Source organism: Camellia sinensis, chromosome 2, assembly GCF_055761805.1.
Source record: "Camellia sinensis isolate YWXY chromosome 2, ASM5576180v1, whole genome shotgun sequence".
Lineage (NCBI taxonomy): Eukaryota > Viridiplantae > Streptophyta > Magnoliopsida > Ericales > Theaceae > Camellia > Camellia sinensis.
In genome coordinates this window covers 66995699-67021334 of record NC_138962.1, presented here as the reverse complement: position 1 = coordinate 67021334, position 25636 = coordinate 66995699, and the positions used below count along the sequence as shown (strand labels likewise).

At 31.3% G+C, this 25636-nt stretch overlaps 1 protein-coding gene across 28 annotated transcripts; it reads left to right on the top strand.

The window, feature by feature from the left end:
• The first annotated feature begins 417 nt into the window (after nt 1-417).
• Nucleotides 418-15921, top strand: LOC114302599 (uncharacterized). 28 transcript variants are annotated; one of them, XM_082914723.1, is made up of 14 exons: nt 442-607; nt 3473-3532; nt 3614-4326; nt 4569-4653; nt 4776-4916; nt 11103-11312; nt 11459-11521; nt 11600-12360; nt 12603-12681; nt 12793-12933; nt 13937-14146; nt 14286-15136; nt 15386-15471; nt 15577-15921. In XM_082914723.1, the coding sequence occupies exons 1-12, from the start codon at nt 589-591 to the stop codon at nt 14561-14563; spliced, it is 2760 nt and encodes a 919-aa protein (XP_082770849.1). In that variant the 5' UTR covers nt 442-588; the 3' UTR covers nt 14564-15136; nt 15386-15471; nt 15577-15921. The 28 variants fall into 28 exon arrangements, with proteins under 28 accessions (XP_082770844.1, XP_082770842.1, XP_082770840.1 ...); XM_082914718.1 differs by having other exon boundaries at nt 418-607; nt 11459-12360; nt 15586-15921; XM_082914716.1 differs by having other exon boundaries at nt 418-607; nt 3473-4326; nt 15434-15471; nt 15586-15921.
• The last annotated feature ends 9715 nt before the right edge of the window (nt 15922-25636 follow it).

Below are 25636 nucleotides of genomic sequence, written 5' to 3'. Positions count from 1 at the left end.
AAATTACACATAATAATATATAATAAATTATATATTTTTCGAACTGAAATTAAATAATATTAATATAAATTCTACAGAATAATTAAAAATTTAGACTGTTACAGATGGATTTTAATTCCTCTGCCTTTATTAAATATATTTATATATAATATATATAATTTAATTTTTTTATTATAATAAAATTAAAATATTAAAATATTATACTTAAAACACAAAATATTATTTTTTATTTATTTTTTTTTATCTTACATTTTATAAAATTATCCATAATATACTATATTATTTATAATTTTTTTTATAAATTTTTTCTTATGAAATTAACTAATCTCCCGATCCGTACCCGCCCCGCCACCCCGAACGCAGGAAGGACACAAGTTATTCCAAACCCCCTTCAAACCCGACCCGCGCACTCCCTATAATTATTATACGCTACATTGGCGACTGGCGTCAACGTTAAGCTACTTACTGAGACGATCAAGAAAGCAGTTATATAAAAGTAATTCTGAGAGTGGTAAATAAAAATACTCTGAATTGCTTTTGTTGGGAAGTTGTTGGTGTAGCTAAAATTCAGAATTGGGTTCGACTAACATGGCCAGCCTCAGTGATCGTAAGTTCCTCATATTCCATACCCTATGAATGTCTATATATATGTATCTGTGTATGTGTACCCAGCATTGAAGATTCACTGCTTCATTTTGTGTTAATGATTGCTCTTCCAATTTCGTTTTTATTCTGATTTATTATGCTTGTATTTATTGTTCTGTGATTGTCTGGAGTTTTTTTTTTTTTTTTGGATTGTCGGAGAATTTTAATTAAAAAAATTATTATTCAATTGTTTCATAATTGTGATCAGTATAAAATTAATGTAAATTCAGTTATCTTTGAAACCCAAAGGAAAAAACAAAAACAAATTCAATTACTATATGTTAATGCTATTACATTTATTATGTTGTTTGTTTTTAAAAAAAAAAAATTAAATTCAATATTCAATACAAGATTATATGAAGAATAACTGTATGACTGTTATATCAGGGCACATATGAATGAGACATCATACTCTTCTTTAGGAGTGCTAGTGGGTACGGTTTGAGCCGGTTATATGCCATCCGCCATCCTACTTTTGACCACTCATGGTTTCGAAATTGACTGAGTTGGTTGGGCGGATGGATGCGGATTGGATTGGCGGATTGAAAAAATCCTAATTTTGCACGCACCAAAAAAAAAAACCCTAATTTTTTACTGAACAATGAAGAGTGAGTTTTTTATTTTTTTATTTTTTTTATTGATAAATACTATGAAGAGTGAGGTTTTTGCTTTTTCTAAAAAGTGAAAAGTGTCATTTTGAAGTTTCAATACTTTTTATTGAACAAATAAATAATATGTATATATATCAACATTTATGAAGAATTCTTAATTCCATACGGTCAGTCGGATTTTGCGAATTGACGCTTGTATATCTCCACCCGACTGAAACCCAACTTTTTGAAATTGCTAGACCTGCATTTGTCCGCCTATTGCATCGAAATCACCCATTTGAGGTCGAGTTGAGTTGGGTTGGACGGGTTAGGCGGGTCGATTGGATGTTTGCCTACCCCTACTCTTCCTCCTGTAATTGGGAGTCTTTTTTGCCAGCAGTTAAGACACACCCATGAAAACTTTAGTCTTTCTTATGAGTATTTTACTATCTATATTTTTGATAACTTTTATTGGTGACTTGTTCATATCCTTTGGTGGAACGCTGGATGAGGAAGGTTGTTGTGGACACTTGAGTTGACTGTTGCATTCTGTCTGTACTTTCATGTAAGGAGAAACAAACAACATTATGATAGTGACTACATACTTCTCAGTCTCACATCTCAATTTTTTTATTCTATTTCCTTACTCAAATTACATGTTATTATTTATACTGTTTTAATTTTAACATTTATTTTTCTTCATTTTACTGTTTTACAATAAGCATTGTGTTATTCTATTTTTACTATAACTTGTATGAAATTTTAGTGCCAATTTCTAACAGGGACTTGATACATTCTTTTCATGAATCTGTTATTTCATGTTCTGTTTCTCAAATTGAATTGACATGCTTATCATGTAAAGTTATTATAATTACTATTATTAAAAGGAAATTCTGTTTATTTCCAAGAAAAAATAATCCCATCTGCTTGTGATTGTTGTTTAACATTATGAACAGAAAATGTTGACCGCTCAATATAGCTAAATAAGGGACATGGTGATTAATGAGAATTTTTCTCCAATTCTAGTTCATTTTTACAACTAAATCTCAACAAGAAGCAGTTACAATAACCAACAAGTGTGCTTCTTTTTTTGTATTCTAGAGGAAATAGTATCAATTATTTCTTGGCATATAATTTGAGTGAAGATTGATAAAAGGATATATCACAAGGCCAAAAAGATTATTCATATTAGATGATGAAACTTTAAATATAATTTTAGAACTTTTATATATTTATTTTATTCATATATGATATTACAATGAAGCTCGATGAATTACAATCATGATATTGAAGGTCAAATGCAACAAATAAATCTGTAAGTAGAGATAGTAATGCATAATCTAGAGTCCGAGTGTAAATGTTATGTAAAAATGTATGCATAATGTGGCAAATTGTGCTACAGAATATGCAAATAACACCAATGATTAAAATATTACCACACTTCAGATATCAACACTAACCAATGTGCAAACATAAAATACACGCAAAGAAAGTTCAAATACCTAGACGCACATTTATTCAAATGTAACTATGTATACAAATTTAGTTCAAATACATATATAGCAACCCAAGAGGACACCGAAGGCGATAATATATAAACAAAAACTATATTCAATACCATATGGAGTTTTATGTTGCCAAACCCAAAAGTATATCAACCTCGTTAGTGAGTTGTTCGAAATACTCTACCCATGACATCTTATTAAGAGATTTGTCAATCAATTCTAATTGTCTCTCCAACTTCTCCATGATTACACTCTCCAAACCCTAAGTTATGGATACTCATGATAACCAGCTCTACCATGTGTCAGCCTAATAGGATCATAAGAGAGAAGCTTGGGGGCGTACAAAATTCTGGAAATTTTACCCTTATCTCCATATGATTGAAAGAATTCTTGAATAAAAAATACATGAAACATGAACAAGGATGTACAAGAGAGAAGGAATGTAAGGGTGAGGGTGTGATGGAGTATGTGGGAAGTGGGAAGGTTTGATTTTACTTTTCAAATATGTGGGGTTGGTTATTATAATGATTATTTGAGATATGTAATATAATGAAAATATATGGGAGATTGTCAAAATTATCCTGAGTCCTGATCTTAATAGTAGTTTGAGACTTTGGAGCTAAACTGAATCAAGGTTTTGGTGTTAACTTCTTCCCCATCTATTTTTGCATCATCTTTTTTTCCCCTTGCTTTTTTCATCAGGTCGGCCTAACCCTATTGGTCAATTTGTAGGTGGGACTGGCTTTGCTGCTTGGGCTAGACAGCCAAATGCCTTTACTTCATTATTATCTGGTCAGCCTGCCTCAAGTCCCTTCTCCTCCGCAACCTCTTACAATTTATTTGCTTCTCAGACACCAGTCTTTGCTTCTGCAGCCTTTGGTGCATCAACTATTCCTGCATTTGGTTCATCAGTTTTTGCAGCACCATCCTCTGCAAGTCCTTTTGGCAATTCGCCTGCAAATCCCTTCTCCTCAGGCTTTGAAGCATCAGCTGCTCCTGCAATCAGTTCATCACCGTTTCAGACATCTGCATGCCACTGTGGGACTATATCGTCATCTACATCTTGTGTATTTAGAACAGCGTCATCCTCTGGATTTGGGGCCAATAGCTCTAAACCTCCTTTTGGTGCATCAAGTTCACCTATATTTGGATCATCCCCTTCTGTGTTTAGTTCTAGTTTTTCATTCTCTACAAACCCATCTGGGACAACATCTTCCCAACCTATTTTTGGAACAACCTCAGCCCCTCTATTTGGAGCTAGTATCTCTCCATCGCCTTTTGGTGTTCCCAGCTCATCTATCTCATCTACATTTGAATCAGTACCAACAAATACCATGTCAACCCCATTATTTGGATCAGTCTCTGCCCAATCCCCATTGTCTCAGTCAGTTGCACCATCCTTTCAGAAGCAGACAAATGATGAATTCGAACAGAGTACTTTTTCATTCACACCAGGTATTGTTCCTTCCTTTGTTCCAACAAGCATGTCCGGCACTGCATCAACTGGAAATGAATGTGGAGGAAATTTGTTCGCAAGAACACAGTTCGCGAGTCCTACAAGCCCAGCTGGTTTTAGTCAGACTATTGTAAGTTTTAGTTGGTGTTAACTCATTCCATTATTATTGACCTGTAATGGCATTTTCTTCTTGTTTCTTAAAATACTGTTGGTATTCATTTCCATGGTGCATAGATGTTCATCTCTTTTATAATCTATTTGTCTTCTAAGTTCTTTCCATGCTTCTCCTAGTTTAAATTTAGATGCTTATGTTTTAACTTTCCTTTATATGATTGAGGCTACCTTTTTTATTCCAAGTTATGCGATATGCAGCCTTCTACCATTGCTCCTTTTCAGCAAGTTCAAACTGCTCATACTACAGGTGTTCCTATAGGCAACTTTAGCCAGTCAGTAACAGGTATCCTAGATTATTTCATTCACATTTTTTTTCCTGTTAAATTTCATTCCTTCTATGTATATTTATTTATATGTTGTTGTGTATTATACTTGTGGCTTTATTTTTTGTTGCCGTTTTGGAAGGTTCAAATGGTTTTCTAGGTATTGCCATAATTCCTACTTGGATTCCTTTTGGTCAACCGGTTACTTCACCTCCTGGTTGGATTACCTCTGGTCAATCAATTACTTCTCCTGCGACATGTTACAATCCATATCACAGACAAGGTTTTCTTATCTTCTTTGCTTGATAGACGTGTTATGAACTCAATACTTAGTATTATGGACAGGCGCATCTTTTATATTAACTCTTAAGCTGTGTTTAGATATTGGTTTTTTTTTTTTTTTTTTTTTTGGGGTGGGGGGTGGGTTAATAATGCATTGGAAGCTAATTTCCCCCCCCCCCCCCTACTTTTCCCTTCCTATTTCCTTTCCCCCCACAAATCCTTCTGGAAATCCAAGATTCAAACACAACATTAAGGAATCTTTGTTCCATTTACAATTCAGCAAGAATTTGATACAATAATGAACAATTGTTCTTCTCTTTTTACTCATTTTAATTAATAGACATTTTGGTATTATATTTGCTTTGTCAATTTTTTTTATAAGTCTCTTCGGTCTCTATTTTGGTACTCTAGAGCAAATAGTGGAGTATATATTATTGCTTCGCATATAATGAGTAAAATAAAGATAAAATTGATATATCACATGGACAAAAATATAGATATATTCATTGATATCTAGAAAGCATGGATACGGATACGAGGTACAGATACGATACGATACGGATACGGCGATATAGCAAAATCTAAAAAAGTAGGATACACGTATGGTTAGGATACGTTTGTAAAAAATAAAATAAATAAATAAATTATTAGCAGTGAGTTACACATAAGCTCAAGAATGTTGAGAAACCACAGTAACTTTATGATGCAAAATACTAATCTTTAAGAATTAGGTATTAATTTAAGGCAGTAGCAAGTTTAGTTTTTAAATTTTCAATAGGTCTTGTAAATATTTCATTTCAATATCAAGTCTATGTTAATATTATAATATCAATACAATCCACAACTTGACTCTATGCTTTTTCCTTTTGCACTAGTTAAAAATATTTTATGCAAGTTTATTTGCTTATTTATTTATTGATATTTAATTTTACTATTGTTATATTATCTTATTAATCCTTACTTCTATGTAGTTATAGGGGACATGCATGATACAATAAAGATATGTCAATTTAATGAATTCTATTACCTTAGCTTACTATGTTATTTTTATAAAAAAACTAAGCAAAGTATTGTAAAAATATTGTATTTATCCTCGCAATTTTATTATATTATAATGTTATGTAAGAAATGATACAATTCGAATTTCGTAAAAGGAGTAATATAAGACTTGGAGCATTTGATACTTCAAAATTAATTAAGAAGTATCCGATAATATGTGGCCTGGAGCATCCGATACTTCAAAACTAAGTATCCGATACTTCAAAATTAATGAAAAATTAATTAAGAAGTATCTGATACTTTTAATAAGTATCTGATATGTATCCGTAAGTATCCAAGGAGTATCGGTATCCGATATGGATACGATACGGATATGTCTTCCTATTTGAAGTATCCATGCTTCATAGATTGATATATTGCAAGTATATATCTTATCATAATTTGAAGAAAAAAAATATTTATATTAAACCTTGGAATTTTGCAAGTATTGGTGGAGATAATAATGCATAATCTAGAGTCCAAATATGAAAATTTGTTAATAAATTGTATATGTGGCATACATAATGGTATGCATAATGCGGCAAATGTGGATTGCAAAATATGTAAATAAGACCAATGTTTAAATTTTTACAATACTAGATGATGCCTACAATACAAATATTTTTTTGATAAATAATTAGACTTTATTAAGAAAGCATCAAGATGATGCGAAAGAATACAAAAGATCCCAATATGGGAAAACACCAAAATCAACTAGAAAACAACTGAAAACACCTAACCAATAACATCATCTAAAAAGTCTAAAAGAGCAAACAAATCCGGATCCCCCTCCCCCCTCTCCAACCAACTATACAAAGTAACCAATAACCGTCAACAAACCCATCTCAAAGGGCCCACAAAAAAACCCGCCAACAAACCCTTCTGCACCGCCTTAGATAACAATCTAGTGAAAGCCTCCATAACCAAAATAAATAATAATGGCAACAATGGATCCCTTTGCCAAAGACCCCGATGTGTCAGAAAGAACCTTGCCGGAGTACCATTCAACAAAACTGACATCCGTACAGTAGATATACAAAACTTAATCCACTTACACCACTTCTCCCCAAAACCCATTTGACCCATAACATAAAATAGAAACTCCCAATTAACATTATCATTGGCTTTCTCAATATCCCGCTTACACATCACACCAGGATGCCCTTGCTGGATCTGAGAGTCAACACACTCGTTAGCCACCAACACTGCATCCAAATTCTGCCAACCCCCCCTATAAATGCATTTTGAGATTCAGACACCACATCTGGCAATGCACCTCGAAGCCTATTAGCCAATACCTTAGCTAACAACTTGTACACACTACCAAGCAAACTAATAGGTTACAAATCTCGAATATCTTCAACCCCCCCTTTCTTCGAGATCAAAGTTAAAAAGGTCGCATTAAAACTCCTCTCAAACGTCCCTATGTTGAAGAAAGCATCAAACACTAGGAGTACTCGCGGATCAGTTTTTGACGGTTCGGTTTGCAGTTTGTATCCGCCCGTGTATCTGTGCTTTAAGGAAAATTGAACCCGCAACTGCCCGCAATACGGGTTGCGGTTTGTGCAGATAGGATTCGTGGATGTACGGGCGGTTTGCGGATTGAGTTTTTTCCTCTAAAAATTTATTTTTTGGCTTGTTTTTTCCCATTTTAAAAATATTTTTTATTGCGGAAGATTCGACACTATCTTCCATTAAAATTGGATTACAAAAAAATAGAATGAAAATTAAATAAAAATTAACATAGAAAAAAAAAATCGCATAACTAGATTTGCAAAAAATTGAAAAAATTCTAATTGAATAATAAGTATTTCAAATAAGATAGTGTGTGATATTATTATAATGTTATAATGTTAGAGCCTACAGGTATGATAATCAGATTAAAGTGAGTGAGAGAAGAGAGGATTAGGGTTAGACAGTTACAAAACTTATAAGAAAAGCTAATAGTCCAAATTAAAATTTAAAAAAAAATTATATACAGATGTGGGCGGGTGAGTGCGGGTGAGGGTAAAACCTGCGATCCGCCCGCAACCCGCAAAACAGGAAAAATCCTAAACCGCACCCAGCCCTAACAATTTTGCAAAACCGTCCACATAGGCACGGATGGTTCGGATTGGACGGTTTTCCCTGGTCAGACAACCTTATGCCCAGCCGTATTGAACATTTCCAGTGCCAACACATTTAACTTCACCACACTCTAGCAATGTTGGAAAAAGGCCATTGTAAAGCCATCCGGACGTAAAGCCTTGCCACCGCTCATAGCCTGCAAAGCCCCAAAAACCTCTTCCCCCATGAATGCATGCTCCAATCCCTCTCTGTCATCCTACATAACAGCTCCAAAATGAACCCCATCTAACCCCGGCCTCCACTCCCCTTTATGTGAACAAAACAACCTCTAATAGAAGCCCACCTATGAAGCACAGGTATTTCGAAAAACATGTCATACCCCGTATCGGGTACTTACTAGCTTGTGGTACCTCATATGGTTACTTCTGCATAAGTACTGAGTACATGAAATACGTACCCAAATTTTTTCTTCTTAATTTTTGGCGTACCTAGACCTACCTAGTATATACCCAAGTCATACTGTACCTCAATTATTACAGAGATAAAAATTCTTTCACTAAACTTCTTTTTTATTTTTAGTTTTATGCCTACCATGATTTTAAAATTAAACTATAGTTTGTAAGTTATTTAATATATTGACATTTAATTTTGATATATACCTTTACTTTTGGCATTAAATGTTAATTATAGGTTGGATCTTAACAAATAAAACCATTTAATTAATTTTTACACTACTCTAAATTAAAAATAAATATTTTTTTACAAGCGTACCAAGCTGTACTCGCACCTTACTTTTTATGGATTTTACAGTATCGACGTACCTGTATCGTACCAGTACTCGTACCCGTACCCATGCTTCATAGAAGCCCACAATACCTTCCCTAATCTCCTCATCAGTGCTCAATCTCACTCTACATTCGAACAATCTGAATGCAAATGAGGTTCAAATTTACATCTGTTCATATGTAACTGTGTATATAATAAAAGTTCAAATACATGTATTACAATCTAAGAGGACACCAATAATATAATAAACAAACACTATATTCAATACAATCTGGAGTTTTAGGTAGCTCATATCCAAAAGCGTCACTGATTACTCTATATGAAAGAGTAAACAGTACAATAATGAATTATTCAAAATACTCTACCCATGTCATTCAATTAAGGAATATATTGATTAAATATAAGTCTTCCAAATAAGGTTTCAAAAAGCGGTTACGGTGACGCCGTTGCGGTTGTGGAGTATAAAGGCCGTAGCATAATGGTTGCGGTAATCAGAACTGTGATTTTTTTATTATTTTTCACACAATTTGAAGAAAACTTACCAATACGCATATATTTTTTTTTTCTTTCTAGAATCACATTTATTAGGGTTTAAAATAGATTTTGGTCAATTTTTATTAATTTTTAAGTATGATTCAATATATTTCATATTTTCAAATCACTATAAAATGAGTTTTTTACACTTTATTTCAATAGTTAATGACTTTAAGAATAAGTGATTTTAAATGTCTACAAATTATTTTTAACCAATACTTGAATTAATTGAATAAAAAATATTTACAATTATTAAATGAAATGATTATAAAAATAAAAATTGTGCCATAAACAAAAATTATTTTTGAGGCTTTTTTTAGACTACACTTTACAGGTAACTAAATAAAATTATTTATAATTAAGCATTAAATGAAATGATTATAAAAATAAAAATTGTGCCATAAATAAAAAATATTTTTGAGTTTTTTAAAGACATTTTTTAGACAACACAATACAGTAACAAAATAAAAAATATTTATAATTAAATATTAAATAAAATGATTATAAAAATAAATACAATCACTATTTATATATTTTTTATTTTACATGCTAATGTAATGAAATAAAAATTAAAAACAATTATAAAGAAAATCAATTCATATAAGAGTTTTTCTTTGAACTTGGATCATTTAAGTATTTGTTCTTTTTTTGTAAGCTTTTATTTTTTTGTTTTGGGGAAAGGAAGTTATTCAGAATATTATAAAAGGGTGTAGCGGTGTGTAACGGTCCGTTATGGCTGTTACGGTACCGCTACGGCCATTACACGTGAATTTCCGTCGCACCTCTATAGCGGCCGTAACGGGTGGCGGTAACCACCACACCCTTTACGTAACGGCGTTAGGTAATGGTTGTGGCTGCTCTTTAAAACCTTACTTCCAAACTTCTCCATGATAACATTCTCCAAAATTCAAGTTATGGATACTCATGATAACCACCTCTGCCCGTGTGCTAGCTTAATAGGATCATACGGAAGAATGTTCCTGAAGTTTTGGAACACTTTCTTTCTTTTCCATAGATTGGATAATATTTTGCTTAAAAAACACATGAAAGTGAATAGGTATGTGCAAAAGAGAGAGAAGGTATAAGGGCAATGGCATGATTGACGGGTATGTGGGTATTGAGAAGCTTTGCTACTTTTCAAATAATTTTGGTTATTTGTTATATATATGTGGAATAAAAACGGGACTTGTCAAAATGTTGTATGATATATCTGTGGGGGTCCCATTTTTGTATTTTTTAGTATCTTCTTGATGCTCTTTTTCTATAAAATTTATCTATTTATCAAAAAAAAAAAAATATATATATATATATATATATTCTGACCATAATAATATTGTGAGAATTTAAAGCAAAATATAACAATATTTTGCGGTATATCCACACTAACTTGTCATTTTCTGACCTTGTTAATTTATCATGTTGCATTTTTCTAAATCACAATACATTGAGCAACATGTGAGGATAAAATTTGATACTTTTTTCTTTGGGCATATTTAATTCGTGATAAAGTTTGATATCATATTCCATGGGTATATTCAATTAAATTTGGGTGTGTTTGATTTATTTAGTTTTATAACCATTGATCTTGTTTGTTTTTACCTACAAAGTAAAATATTTCTGATTCATTTGAACTTATTGTTCTCTAGATTTAAACATTTGGCCAATCAATTTAGTAGTAGCAGCATCTTATCTGGGACCAACCACCTCCTTTACATTCTCAGAGTTCCTATTTTGGTATTAACTGTCCCAATCTATTTTGCAGGAACTGAGACCGTGACATCATCATTTGGAAGTGCTAATTTTGGACAGTCAGCCTTTGGTAGTCAGCATGGAGGAAGCAGAGGAGCGGTCTACACTAAAACAGATCACGAAGAAGATGGTGTAAAGCTAGGGTCAATATCAGCTATGCCTATTTACGAAAATAAGAGCCATGAAGAACTCCGGTGGGAGGACTACCTGTCAGGAGATAAAGGTATTATCCACTTGTGTTAATGGGCAAATCTGTATATTTTCTAGATTTATTAGGAAATAGCATGCATTGATTTTACTTATTTATTTTTTCTTTTTCCCCTCTTAAATTTTCATCTGGTGAACCTAACCTTGTGGGTCAATTTGTAGGTGGGATTGGCTTTGGTGCCTCAGCTACACAGTCAAACCGCTTTACTGCTTCATATTTATCTGGTCAGCCAGCTTCGAGTCCCTTCTACTCAACCTCTTCCAGTTTTTTTGTTTCCCAAACACCAGCCTTTGCTTCTGCAGGCTTTGGAGCATCAAGCACTCATGGGCTCGTTTCATCAGTTTTTGCACCATCATCTTTCGCAAATCCTTTTGGCCAGTCATCTGCAAATCCCTTCTCGTCCTCAAACCCTTCCAACCCGTTTACTTCTAAGACACCAACCTTTGGCTCTACTGTTTTTGAAGCATCAACTGCTCCAGCACTCAGTTCATCACCCTTTCAGACATCTGCATGTCATTGTGGGACTAGATCATTATCTACACCTTGTGTATTTGGAACAGCTGCAGCCTCTGGATTTGGGACCAATACCTCTAAACCTCCTTTTGGTGCATCAAGCTCGCCTATATTTGGATCATCTCCTTCTGTCTTTAGTTCTAGTTTTTCATTCTCTACAAATTCTTCTGGGACAACATCTTCCCAACCTATATTTGGAACATTGTCAGCGCCTGTATTCCCAGCAAATAACTCTTCGTCTCCTTTTGGAGCACCCTACTCATCTATCTCATCAAGATTTGGTTCAGTACCGATGAACATTGTACCACCCCCATTATTTGGACCGATCACTGGTCAATCCTTGTTGCCTCTGCAAATTGCCCCCTCCTTTGGGAAGACAAATGCTGCATTCGGAGAGAGTACTTTTTCGTTCACTCCAAGTATCGCCCCCTCCTTTGGTCCATTAAGCATATTCAGCACTGCATCAACTGGAAATCAATCTGGAGGAAATTTGTTCTCAAGCACACAATCTGTGTGCGCTAAAAGCCCGTCTGGTTTTGGTCAGATGACTGTAAGTGACCCTTAGACTTACTAGAACTTTAGTAGTTTGTGTCAAATAATTTAATCTTTGTATTATTTTACAATGGCGTTTTTTCCCTCTTTCTTAAAATTTCATTGGTATTTATTAACATGGTGCACGGAACATTCATCTCTTCTATAGTCTATTTGTCTTTTAAGTTCTCATACTCTTTTAGGTTAACTTCTCTTCATATGATGAAGCTACATTTTCATTTTAAGTTATGTGATATGCAGCGTTCTACCACCGCTCCTTTTCAGCCAGTGCAAACTGCGAATGGTGTTCTTATAGGTAACTTTGGTCTGTCATTAGCAGGTAATTAGATTATTTCATTCCTATTATTTTTCTAATCTGTTAAACTCATGACTTTTATATATATGTATTCACATGTTGTTTTGTATTATAATTTTTCTGCCATTTTGGAAGGTTCGTATGGCTTTCCGGGCATTGCAATACTTCCTGATTGGATTGCTTTTAATCAACCAGTTGCTTCACCTCCTGGTTGGAGTACCTCTGCTCAACCGATGGCTTCACCTATGACTTGTTACAAACCGTATTACGGACAAGGTTTTCTCTATTCTTCACTTAGTAGAAGTGTTATGAGCTCAATTCTTAGGATTATGTGTCACACTTGAGGAATCTTTGATATTTTCATTGATACATTGAAAGTATATATCATATTGCAATTGTTTTTAAAAAATATATATTAAATTATGAATTTCTGCTTACAATTTTGCTGAGTAGAGATAGTAATGCATAATCTAGAGTCCAAATATTGTAAATAAAATGTTCATTTGACATATAAATGGTATGCATAATGTGACAAATGTGTGGTAGAATATGTAAATAACACCAATGATTAGATATTACAGTACTTGGTCGATGATAGTAACACTAACCAATGTGCAAATATCAAATACATGCAAATGCAGTTCAAATGCGTAGACATCTATTTAAATGTAACTAAGATTAGAAAAGGAGGTTCACATACAAATATCACTAACCAAGAGGACACCAATAATATAATAAATACTATATTCAATACCATATGGAGTTTCAAATGCGTAACTCATCTCTCCATACATAAGAGTTAACATCTCGTTGAGTTGTTCAAAGTACTTTTCCCATGTCATTCAATTAATAAATTTTTGGATATTTTGTCTAACATTCTCCAAAACTCCGAGTTATGGTACTTACTTATGTTAACCACCTCTCCCTATGTGCTAGACTAAGAGGATCATAAGTGAAAATGTGGTAGAATTCTGTAACATTTTTTTTTCCATGTGGTTGAGAGAATTAATTGCATAAAAATTACATGAAATATGAACGGAGAGAGAGAAATTTGGATGTAGTTAATTTCCTCACTTTTACAAAATTGATCTAGTTCATTTTTCCTGCACAAATAAATGTTGTTTTGATTCATTTGAACATATTGTCCTCTCGACTGAAATCTTTGGCCAATTGACTTCAACATTCAATCGTAGCAGCATCCTATCTGGAACTACCCATCTCCTTTACAGTATCAGAGTTTCCTATTTTGGCATTAACTTTGTCCCAATTTATTATGCAGAAGCTGAGACCATGACACCATCATTTGGAAGCTCTAATTTTGGACAGTCAGCCTTTGGTAGTCAGCGTGGAGGAAGCAGAGTTGCGGCCTACACTACAACAGTTCAAGTAGTAGATGGCATAAAGCTAAACTCAATATCAGCCATGCCTATTTACGTGAGTAAGAGCCCTGAAGAACTCCGCTGGGAAGACTACCTGTCTGGAGATAAAGGTATTATCCACGTGTTAATGGACAAATGTAGTTTTTTTCTAGATTTGTTAGGAAATAGCATGCATGGTTCCCCCCCCCCCCCCCCCCCCCCCCCCCAAATTTTCATCAGGTGAGCCTAACCTTGTTGGGCAATTTCTAGGTGGGATTTTCTTTGCTGCCTCTGCAACACAACCTAACTGCTCAAGTGCTTCATATTTATCTGGTCAACAAGGTTCAAGTCCCTTCTCCTCCACCTCTTCCAATTTATTTGCTTCCCAAACACCATCCTTCGCATCAACCACTCCTGGGCTCATTTCATCAGTTTTTGCGGCACCATCCTTTGCAAATCCTTTTGCCCAGTCATCTGCAAATCCCTTCTCCTCCTCAACCACTTCCAAATCCAATCCATTTACTCCTATGACAGCCTTTGGCTCTTAAGGCATTGGTGTGGTGTTTGCATGACCTTTTGGGACTATATCATCATTTATACCTAGTATTTTGAATAACATCAGCTTCTAGGTTAGGGTCTAATAGCTCTCAACCTCCTTTTGGTGCATCAAGCTCACCTATAGCTATATTGTGATCATCGGTTTCTGTCTTTTGTTCTTGTTTGTCATTCTCTGCAAACCGTTCTGGAACATCTTTCCAAATTCCAACCTATATTTGGAACAGCCCTCAATCCCTAGATTTGGAGCTAATAGCTCTCCATCTCTTCTTGGTGTACCCAACTCATCTATCTCAGCTACATTTGGTTCAGTTCCACTGAACAGTGTGTCACCTGTGCTATGTGGATCAGTCTCTGCCCAATCCCTGTTGTCTCAGTCAATTGCACCCTTCTTTGGGCAATCAACTGCTGTATTTGGACAGTACTTTTTCGTTCATTCCAATTATTGCCCTTTTGGTACACCAAACACATCCGACACTACAATTGCAAATGGATCAGAAGGAAATTCGTTCTCTAGCACACAATTCAGGTGTCCTACATGCCCTGCTGGTTTTGATCAGAGTATTGTAAGTGTTCCTTAAAACTTAGTAGAACTTTAGTAGTTGGTGCTGAATCATTCATTCTTATTATTGCTTTACAATTTCTTTTTCACCCTGTTTCCTAAAAATTGTTGGTATCATTTCCTAGGGCTCACAGAATGTTCGTCTCTTCCATAGTCTTATTACTCCTCTTGGTTTAAATTTAGGTTCTTATGCTCTGACTTCTCTTCATATGATTGAGGCTACATTTTTCATTCTACATCATATGATGTGCAGCTTTCTGTCTCCGCCCTTTTTAAGCCAGTGCCAACTGCTCTACTGCAGGTGTTCCTTCAGGCAACTTTGACTACTCAATAGTACAGGTGACTAGATTTTTCATTCGCATTCTTTTCTCTGTTATATGCTGTTCTGTATTGTACTTTGGTTCTATTCACGCATCTAATACTTTATTTTTGGCTGCCATTTAGGATGTTTAGGATGGCTTTTGGGGCATTGCAATACTTCAGGTTGGATTGCTTGTGGTCAACCCTTTGGTCAGCTGATTGCTTCACCTGCGACTTGTTGCATTTCATATTACAAACAATGTTTTCTAATCTTATTTGCTTAGTAGAAGTGTTATGAACTCAGTTCTTCAGGACAGGCATAACTTTTATACATGGTTTAGTTGAATCTTGGTTCGATAATCACCAAAGTGTATTGAGTGTTTTTTCATGTGGAATCCTTGGTTAATGGTTAGAGGTATAGGGTAGTGAATGCATTATTGGCTATCAACCATTGTTTCTGTTTTAAAAAATTTTTAACCTCTGTTTTTACTTTCCTTTTCTTGCTATCTAGAATTCAAAAGTTTCAGTGGACAAAATTTGGACCAATAATTATTTGACACAAAACCAATCAATAAAAATAGCGGTGTTATTTATATCGATCGATGGAACCAGCTGGTAAAGATGGTGCTCCACTTAAATGTTTCAATGGACAAAATTTGGACCAATAATTATTTGACATAAAACCAATCAATAAAATATTGGTGTTGGTAAATTATTAATAGATCCTAATAGTTGGACTTAATTTTTATAAAATTCCATTGAAAACAAGTTCTAGTAAAATCGTCGCTAAAATAAATTTTTTTGACGATTTTTTACACGTCATTAAAAATTGACTATTAGTGACTTGTTTTTGTCATGGTTTTTATAAATTGTTGTTAAAACATACAATTAGTGATTTTTTTATGACAAATTTTTCAAACTGTTAGTGAAAGTTGAAATTTAGTGATTTTTTTTATGACGATTTTTAAAATTGTCGCTAAAACTTATAATTAGTGATATTTTTTGTGATAATTTTCAAACTATCATTGAAAATTAACAAAGTGATGTTTCTTTTAATAATATTTGATGGAAAATATCATTAATTCTCACCGGACCCATTGGATAATAAGTTAACTATTAAAATCTACACGTGAGTTCTTCTTATTTATATCGATCAGTGGAACCAACCAGTAAAGATAGTGCTCCACTGAAATTGTTTCACTTGTATATTTATATGGTTGGCTGTGTAAAATTATTATTGTTTTTGGGCTACGTTTCCAGGATGTGTCTATTTTTCATGATTAATTTGAATTAAATTCCAATTGTTCATGGAACTTTTGAATTTCCGTCCATTTTCTTGTTAAAAAACATCAAAGCAAAAGGTTGAAGCATAAAATAAAGTACTAGAATCATGAGATGTGATTACCAAAATGAACATCATAGTATTGATGGAATCAAACAAGCAATATGACTTGCAACATCGTGGCAGGTGGGCAAAATTAAGATACTAGCAGGGCCTAATACATATTTCCAGTAAAGGCTAACGTGATTTAAATAATCAACCTTTTAATGAAAAATTATTCATTCTGTTGACTTTGGAATTTTCAAAAATATTTTTTGATGTTTTAATTAGTAAATTTTTATTTTTAGTGATCTTTTTGAATATTTTAATTAATTTTTTATTCTTCAGATTCACTTAATTTATATACACTTAAATAGTACAAAATTTGTGAAAAAATAATTAAAATAATCACTAAATACTAGATGTATAGAAAAAAAAAAAGACAAAAAATTAATACATTTTCGTATTAGTTATTTATTTATTATTTAAAAAAACTTCAAACATATTTTACTTTTATAGATTAGATTCATCTAAAAAAATTTGACTAAAATATTTTAGAGATTAACCAAAAACAAAAAATACAATTGAAAGTTCAAAAATTATTTTTGAAATTTAAAACTAAACTGTGATTAATACCTAATACAAGGATTTCATCTTAAATAAAATATTATCAAAATTCTGACACCCCAAAATATATGTTTTTAATCTTTGGAAAAAAAAAATGTAATTCCAACATTTTTTAGGTCATAGTAAATGAATAAAGCTTGGGGCCCCCAGTGGGGGTGCTGGGGGTCCTTTGTGATTGGTTGAAAAAACTGTTTTTTTTTTTTTTTTTTCTTTGTTTTTGGCCATTGGCAGCCCCCCATGTGACACGGGGGTGCTGGGGGTGCCAAAATGCTGGGGGTCTCTAGCATTTCCGATAGTAAATATAGAAAACTTGTGCATAGTTACTCTAAAAACCTTATGGTTCGCATGGTGAGCCATGTGGTTTCGACACGTGCTGCACAGTACTGCATAGCGCAGCATTGTATTGCATGGTAACGGTCTTTTCGTTTATAAATAGGTGAGTTATATGATAACGGAATCACAAGAATAATAAATAAACGGGATCTGAGAGAGTGAATCGAAATCAGAAGTGAGAGTAAAAGATCAAATTTAAGGTGAATTATATTATATTTTGAGTTATCACAAACTATTTTATGCAAAATCTGTTTTGCCAATCATATTAATTTTTAAAAGTTTATTGTTTGTTAAATAACTCTATTTGCTTAAAAAAAGAAACACATAAATATAACAGTTTATTAAATGTATTTTGCACAATTATTTTTGTAAATACCACCATGGAAGTTCCATGCCTTGGGCAACTTAAATAACCATTGGCCCTCTGTATTGTCACTTTATGTGACTCTCTGTTGTTATGGATCTATTGACCCTCTAATTTCTGGTATGAAGCAAAGTGTTGTGCAGAGCTCAGTGCTACACTTTTGTGTTAGCTCCACTTTTGTGGGAGCCACCTCTAGAATTCGTACAAGCTACCTTTTTAATCCATATATTTGTTCTGTACCGTGGTTATGATTATTTTGTTTATATGATTTCTGTATTATATGTCTGTTATTCAAAATGATTTTTGTATTATATACTCTGTATTTTAATATCAAACTAAGCTTGTTTAGTCAAATAATTATTCATGGTGATTTTATATCCTTATGGTCTCAGTATAATATTTTTCACTCTACCATGTGCTTATAGTTGTTAACCACTTTCAGATGATGTGTCAAGACCAATGCATGAGGTAGACACAAGGCACTTTGTAGTCATAGTTTAGCTCTGGCAATGTAAATGAATAGAAGCTTCAATGTATATATTTTAGGTATGGCTTCTGTCCAGTCCGGGATTGGACTGGATCATGCTGTTGGGCCCGTGGGGGCCATCACGGGTCCCGTTTTGATAATCTAAATCAATCAATGTGTAGAACTCATCGAGTACTATATGGCTGTAAAAAATCACGTTGATCGGATATCGATAGTTATATGATCAAATCAGTTTCGTATTAAAAAAATTGGACGGTGAACAAATTAACTGTTGACAAAAAGCTGTTTTGATCACATAGCTATCGATATCCGATTAACGTGATTTTTTACAGATATATAGTACTCGACGATTTTACATATTGAACGGTTCAGATTTCAAAACGGGACTCGTGGTGGGCTCCCACAGGCCCAACAGTATGGTCCAGTCCGATCCCAGACTGGAGAGAAACCATACCCTATATTTTTGTTATAATTAAATTAAGTTGGTGGTACCTTTTTATTTTACTACGCTGCACTATTAATTTGTTATGACTTCAATTGCTGAACCTTCAGATATTAAGTTTGGGTTATAACAAAAACCCATTATGATAATAAGATTCTAACCTAGGGGTGGACATCGACTTGTTGACTGACCTGACCTTATTTTTTTTAAAGGTTTGGAAAGGTCTCTTTAGCTCATATGATTTGGGTGAGCCAATATTTTTAGCCCAATATATTAATGGGTTGAGTTTGGAATTTATATTTTCAATCCTGCTTGGCTCGGCCAGGTCCGCTATTAAATAAACAAATAAATTTTAATATATTAAAAAATATATTCTTTGTTAGGATTTTGATTTTGTTAATTTTATTGAAATTTATATTTGTGGTGATATTTGATTAAATTTATTTAAGAAATTCTTCAATTTATATACAAAATTCTTCAATTTATAATGATATTAGTATATTTATTTAAGAAATATAATGTATGATTGAATTTAATTATAGAATATTTTTTTTTTTTTAAAACATAGTCCGATGGTGAGCTTGAAATTTATAATTATTTTTCGGCCAAATTTGGATAGATGTAGAGTCCCGATATTAGAGTCAGGCCGGATTTGGACAAACACAAAATCTTTTACTCCCTCCGTTCCAAAATATTAGTCCCTTATTCTATTTTTCATTACCCCAAAATATTAGTTCATTTTCAAAAATTAAGGACTAAAATAATATGAATTTATTATTTTACCATTTTTTAAAATTCATTAACAACACAAAAAGTACAGTTCTGACAATTGATATTCCCAAAAAATATACTATCAAAGGATAATTTTGAAAAATTAATTTTTTAAAAGTGCAATAATTGTACTATAAAAAAAATTAAACTCTTCAAAAGAAACTATTATTTTGAAACGGTAAGAGTATTATGTAGTATCGACCCAGTCCGACCTGACCGGATGAATGCTCACCCCAATCTTCTTCGGTTATCTTTCTTTAGGACTTTTGCAAATGAAAAATGATATAAATTTATTTTGCTAAAATATAAATAATTTAATTTTTTTTATTATTGTTTGAATTTTTTGAATAAAACTTTTGACAAATCACTAAAACCTTTTGTGCTTGATTTTCAAGAAAAATATTTAATTGTAGCCTAAAATCAATAAAATTTAATTTATTTGTGTTAATTTATTTCTTTAATTTTTTTAATATTTTTAGTTTTCCCCGTTACATAAATAAAAATCTATTTTGCAATTTTTACATAAATAAATTTATGTTGCTAAAAGTTTCACCCTTGGGCTTTACTTATTTTGTAATCTTTTTTTAGACTTTTTAGATTCTTAATAGAAGCCTGCAAAAAGAAAAATTGAAAATAATTTACTAAAATAAAAAGAGTCAATTATACTTTTCACTCCAATAATTTGATCTAAATTTTATTTTAGTTTTTAAAGTTTCAAATTAAATAATTTGATTCTCACACTTTTTAAGTCTAGTTTCAATTTTATTATTTTATTCAAATTTTCGTCAATTCTGAGTGCCACCTTAAAAAATTGATAAGTGTCTTAAAATTATTAATTTTAATCTTAATTAATAGGTGACCCATGTGATGCACAAAAATTTATTTTTTAAATGAATATTTGATTTTATGTCTTGATACTTTATGTGTAGAAAATATAAACAATTGAAAACTAAATATAAACAGATTTGTTAATGGCTGATATGTAATATAGGTTCATAAAAACAATTTTTTTCAAAATTTTTTTAAAAAAAAAGAAGATTCTAAATCTAAAATCAAATCCTCATTTGTATTAATCAAATTTATCAAAAGTCATGAATTCCACTTGTATCAAAATATTTTTTTTGAAAAAAACAAAAACAACAGAAAATTCTATAATATACAAATTTTAACTTAGTTATAACTCATGGCATATTATTTTGGTTATTAATTGAAAATGTCTTTACTAATTTGTTATGTTTTTGGTTATGTCTAAAGTAGTATATTGAGTCTTTAATTATGCTTTTAGTAACATTTGATTATAATTTATTATAATACTTTAATATGATAATATTTAAGTATTTTATTACACGAAAAAGTACTTAAGGTGGGTTGACTCAAGGTAAGATTTATGTTTATATCAGTAAGATCGTAAAAGTTATTCGCATTGATATATAAAAAATTAGGACAAATTACATATACCCCTTGAGGTTTGGCTAAATTACAAATACCCCATAAGGTTTGAGAAATTGCAAATTCTCCCCTAAATGCTATATTTGCATAACAAATTAGGGGGTAATTTGTTATGAAATATAAACCTCAGGGGGCAAATTGTTTTTGAAAATACAAACCTCAGGGGGTGGGATGTAATTTTCGAAACCTCAGGGGTATCTGTAATTAGGCCAAACCTCGAGAGAGGTATATGTAATTTGCCCTAATTATACAAATTCAAATCATAAATAGTGTCTTCAAAGAGAATCAAACACAAAATTTCTATAACCTTAATAATTTTAGTTCTCAAATGGGTTGTAATTAATTATGTGATACATCATAATAACCGCAAAATTTTTATTCTAGCCAAATTATTTTTGCATATCTTTTCTTGCTTATGAAGGTGCATTATCAATAATACTATAAATTTAAAATTATTCAAAAAAAAAAAATCAATAGGTATCTTAAATATACACAATCATTTTCGATAAATCATTATTCTTTAAAATAATACTATGCACTATTTATCATTTGGCATTTGTCAATTTATCTTCTCAAAACATAACAAAAAAATTAAGTTCAATTATTTTAATTAATCAATATCAAATTAGACGTTATATGTATATGTAAATCACTTCTAAAAATATGATGTCTGACATAAAATCAAAATGAAGTTAACTTTAATTAATTTAATGATATTTCTATTATAACATGTGTTACAAAGAATAATATTAATTTTAATTTAAAATAAAATTTTAATTTTAATTATTTATTTTAATAATCTTAGCCTTATCATTCCATAAAAGTATTAGTTGAATACTTATACATAATATAATAAATTTAGTTAAATTATTTGTTTATTTTGATATTATTAGTTCTATTATCATATAATGATTTTTTATTATATATATTAAATTAAAAGATAATAAAATAAACACTCATTTTAATATTAAAAATAATAGTTAAATTAAAAAGAGAATTAGTAATATAAAACTAAAAGTCATTCAAATTATTTAATTTTATATTTATATTTATATTTATTTGGAAAATAAAAATATGTAGAAATAGAACTGCACAAAATTTATTTAAAAGATTAAATATGTTATAATTGGATTAAGAAGAAAATACATAAATTATATGTAGAGTATTGATTTTTTTTTAATATTCTTTTTGAATTATTCATATATTGTATATATGTATATAAAATTTAAATTAAATATAAATATTTTGTAATAAATAATTTCATTTTAAATAAAAAAATTAAATATAAATTAATATTAAGCTATCAATAAGATAGATAAAAAATATAAAATATAAAATAAAATTAATTTGATCTGTGCGATACATATAATTAGGCACATTTTATCTTACTTATTTATTTATATATTAAGATAATTTTTTTTTCTCCAAATATCATAATAATTAAATTAAAATATCAACTATATAGAAGAAATTTGATAACGACAAAACTAAATACACGATGAAAAATACATATATAAAATAAGTATTTATCAAATAGAATCCATATAAAATCGATTATTATAATTAAAACTGAATTTGTGTAGAACTTTAAAAATGAATGGAAAAAGTATATCAATGTGACTTTTTTACAAAAAAATAAGCTTTTAGAATTTGCCAATTAAATAAAGAAAGGAAAAATACTACTTCTAATAATATAATATATAGAAGGACTAAATTGAAATAAAACTTAAAAAGTAGAGATTAAGAATGATCAACGGATCCTCCAACCCTAAACGGATATGGATGTAATTTTTTGCTTTTCCCGGTGTGCACTCGTATTAATTGTTTTTTTTCCCTTGCAGGAGTGTGCACCTAAGACATATGCTCATAGAATCGAACTTAACATCTAGTGTGTTGAAAGGAGTGTAAAAATAGCCCGCGACTCATGAGCGGCCTGAAACCCTTTCGCGGCTCGAGGTGAGCCCAGCTCCTTTAGGCTTGTTTGGGCACGAGCCCAGCCCGAGATCCTGGGCTAGGGCTTGGGCCATCATTTTGAAGCCCAGCCCTACTCGTGGGCCTGGCCCAGTCCATCAGCCTGCTTAAGGCCCACTCAAGGCCCAAGGCGAGGCCTATTGTTTTTTTTAATGAAAAATAATAAAATTTTGGTAGAAAAAATAAAAAAAAAAAACACAAAAAAAATTGTTTAGGCCTGCCCCAAGCCCGCCCCAGGCCCACCGGCCTGTTCCAGGCCCGAATACTCCCTGGACTTGTGCTTGCCCGGCCCAGCTCAAATTTTGGCGAGAACCCGCGGGCTAGATGTAGGCCCAGCCGGACCAAATTTACGCCTCTAACTTGAAAGCCATCATTCTTTCCACTGCTCCACTGTATCTTCTTCTTAATATACAATAAAAAAAACATAGTATTTATGGTATTCATTATATTTTATCATATATTTAACTGTTATGTCACCTTTAACTTTATTTATATTTGCTAAATATATATTTTTATAATGTTTTCTTTCAAACATTATATAATTAATATTTTTAACAAATATAAAAATAAATATATCTTAATTCTTACACAATTATTAGATAATTTATTCTCTTCATCTCTTCTTCTTCTCTTCCATTCTTTTCTCTTATATTTTTGTTTGTTAATCTATTAGGATTAACAATCTATTTGTTAATGTGCTTGGGTTGAACCATTCAATAGTTTTCTTTTATGGGTTTCTATTTTCCTTACCGTAGAAAAGAAAACCATTCCATAATTTTCTTGATGAATTTTTATTTTGCTTATTATTTTGGTTGGACTACATTGTTGAAAGCCTTTTTAAATCGCTTAAACTATTTTTTTAAATCTCCCCCCACTGTCTAATATGCTGATAATTTTAAAAATAACGAAGAGTAACAAAATTTGGGCCAAATAAGGCCTTAAAAGTAAGGAATTATAATTTGAAAAAATACTTGAAATTTGTAAAGTTAAAACTATCAAATTGATCGCATTCATCCGTCAATCTTCTCATTTTGCATCCGCCAACTAAGCAAATAGATGCGGATTGATTTTTTCCAATTCGCCTAATTTTGGAAGGATGGCGGATGGAACGTTACCTGACCTAACTTGAACTACGAGAACTCCTAGTAGAGATCAAATTGTTCAATTTGAAACTATAAGAACTAAAGTAATATTTAAATAATGTTAGGATAAATTATAAATACATCATTTAAAGTTTAATTAAAATCTGTGATTCTAAAAAATTACATCCCGTTCATTGAAATTTCTAATTTCATAACAAATGATTTTTTTTAATTAATAAATCATAAGGTCAATTAATAGTTTTTAATGATATCGGAAATTTACTTCAATTAATAATTCAGGTAATTTTATCATTTTATAGAAGAGCAGTTAGAAATTTTATTTTTTAATTAATTGTGTTAAATAAAAAATTTTGACAATAAGATATTTGTAATTTTTCAAATTATAAAAGGCGATTTGTATTTTAAGTAAATTTTAAAAAGTATATATGTAATTTATCCATAAAATTATAAGAGTGATAAGTATAATCAACCCAAAAAAGGGAAAAAAAAAAAAGCTTAAAAGTTGGAGTGAAACCAATCCGTTTAAATTATGGAACTAATTCAAACCAATTCATTTAAACATGATTCGGCTTAGTTTGAAACCACGATGTTACATAATTTGTTCATAAAAAAAAATCATATAATATTTTCATTTTAACATTAAGTTGCCCATAACTTTTTGAAATATAAACATGCATCCCTACATGTCTATGATTACCATTTTAACTAGTGAATCCCAACATGTTTGTTGATCAAATTTTCAAAGACCAGGCTTTGTTTGATTTAGTTTTTTTAAAAAATTTAAGTTTTAAATTGTATTTTGAAAGGTAAGTTTTTGAAAAGTATTTTGGAAATTAAAAACTTATTTGATTATGACTTTTGAAAATAATTTTTGAATGATTTGTAAAAAAAAAAAAATTAGTTAAATAGATGGATGTGAGAAAAAAAATTAATTGATTGATATGTAGAATGTGAGATAATGAGTGGAAAGAGAAAAAATAATTTTGAAAACAATTTTAAAAAACGATAAAACAAACATATTTTTTGATTTTTCAATCCAAAAGTTAATTTAAAAATTAAACCAAACAATATCCAAGAAATTTTAATTTTTTTTTTCACCTTATGTTACAGATTGAAATGTCAAGGTCTTTTTTTTTTTTTTCCTATTGATTATGAGGAGATTTAGGATAGTTTGCAACATGTTTTTTTTAATGTAAATGGTATATATATATATGATTAAAGTTACATGCAGTCCAAATCGATTTTAATCCAGAATTGTAAAAAATAATTCAAAATTGATCTGCAAAAACAGTTCTCAATTTTCTAAATTAAATCCGAATCAAAGATTTGAAAAATT

Excerpts from the sequence above, each read along its gene's own strand:
- LOC114302599 (XM_028247640.2), top strand. Across the intron at positions 4,327-4,553 it reads CTGGTTTTAGTCAGACTATT|TTATGCGATATGCAGCCTTC; the intron begins GTAAGTTTTAGT and ends TTTTATTCCAAG. Across the intron at positions 11,313-11,458 it reads CTACCTGTCAGGAGATAAAG|GTGGGATTGGCTTTGGTGCC; the intron begins GTATTATCCACT and ends GTCAATTTGTAG.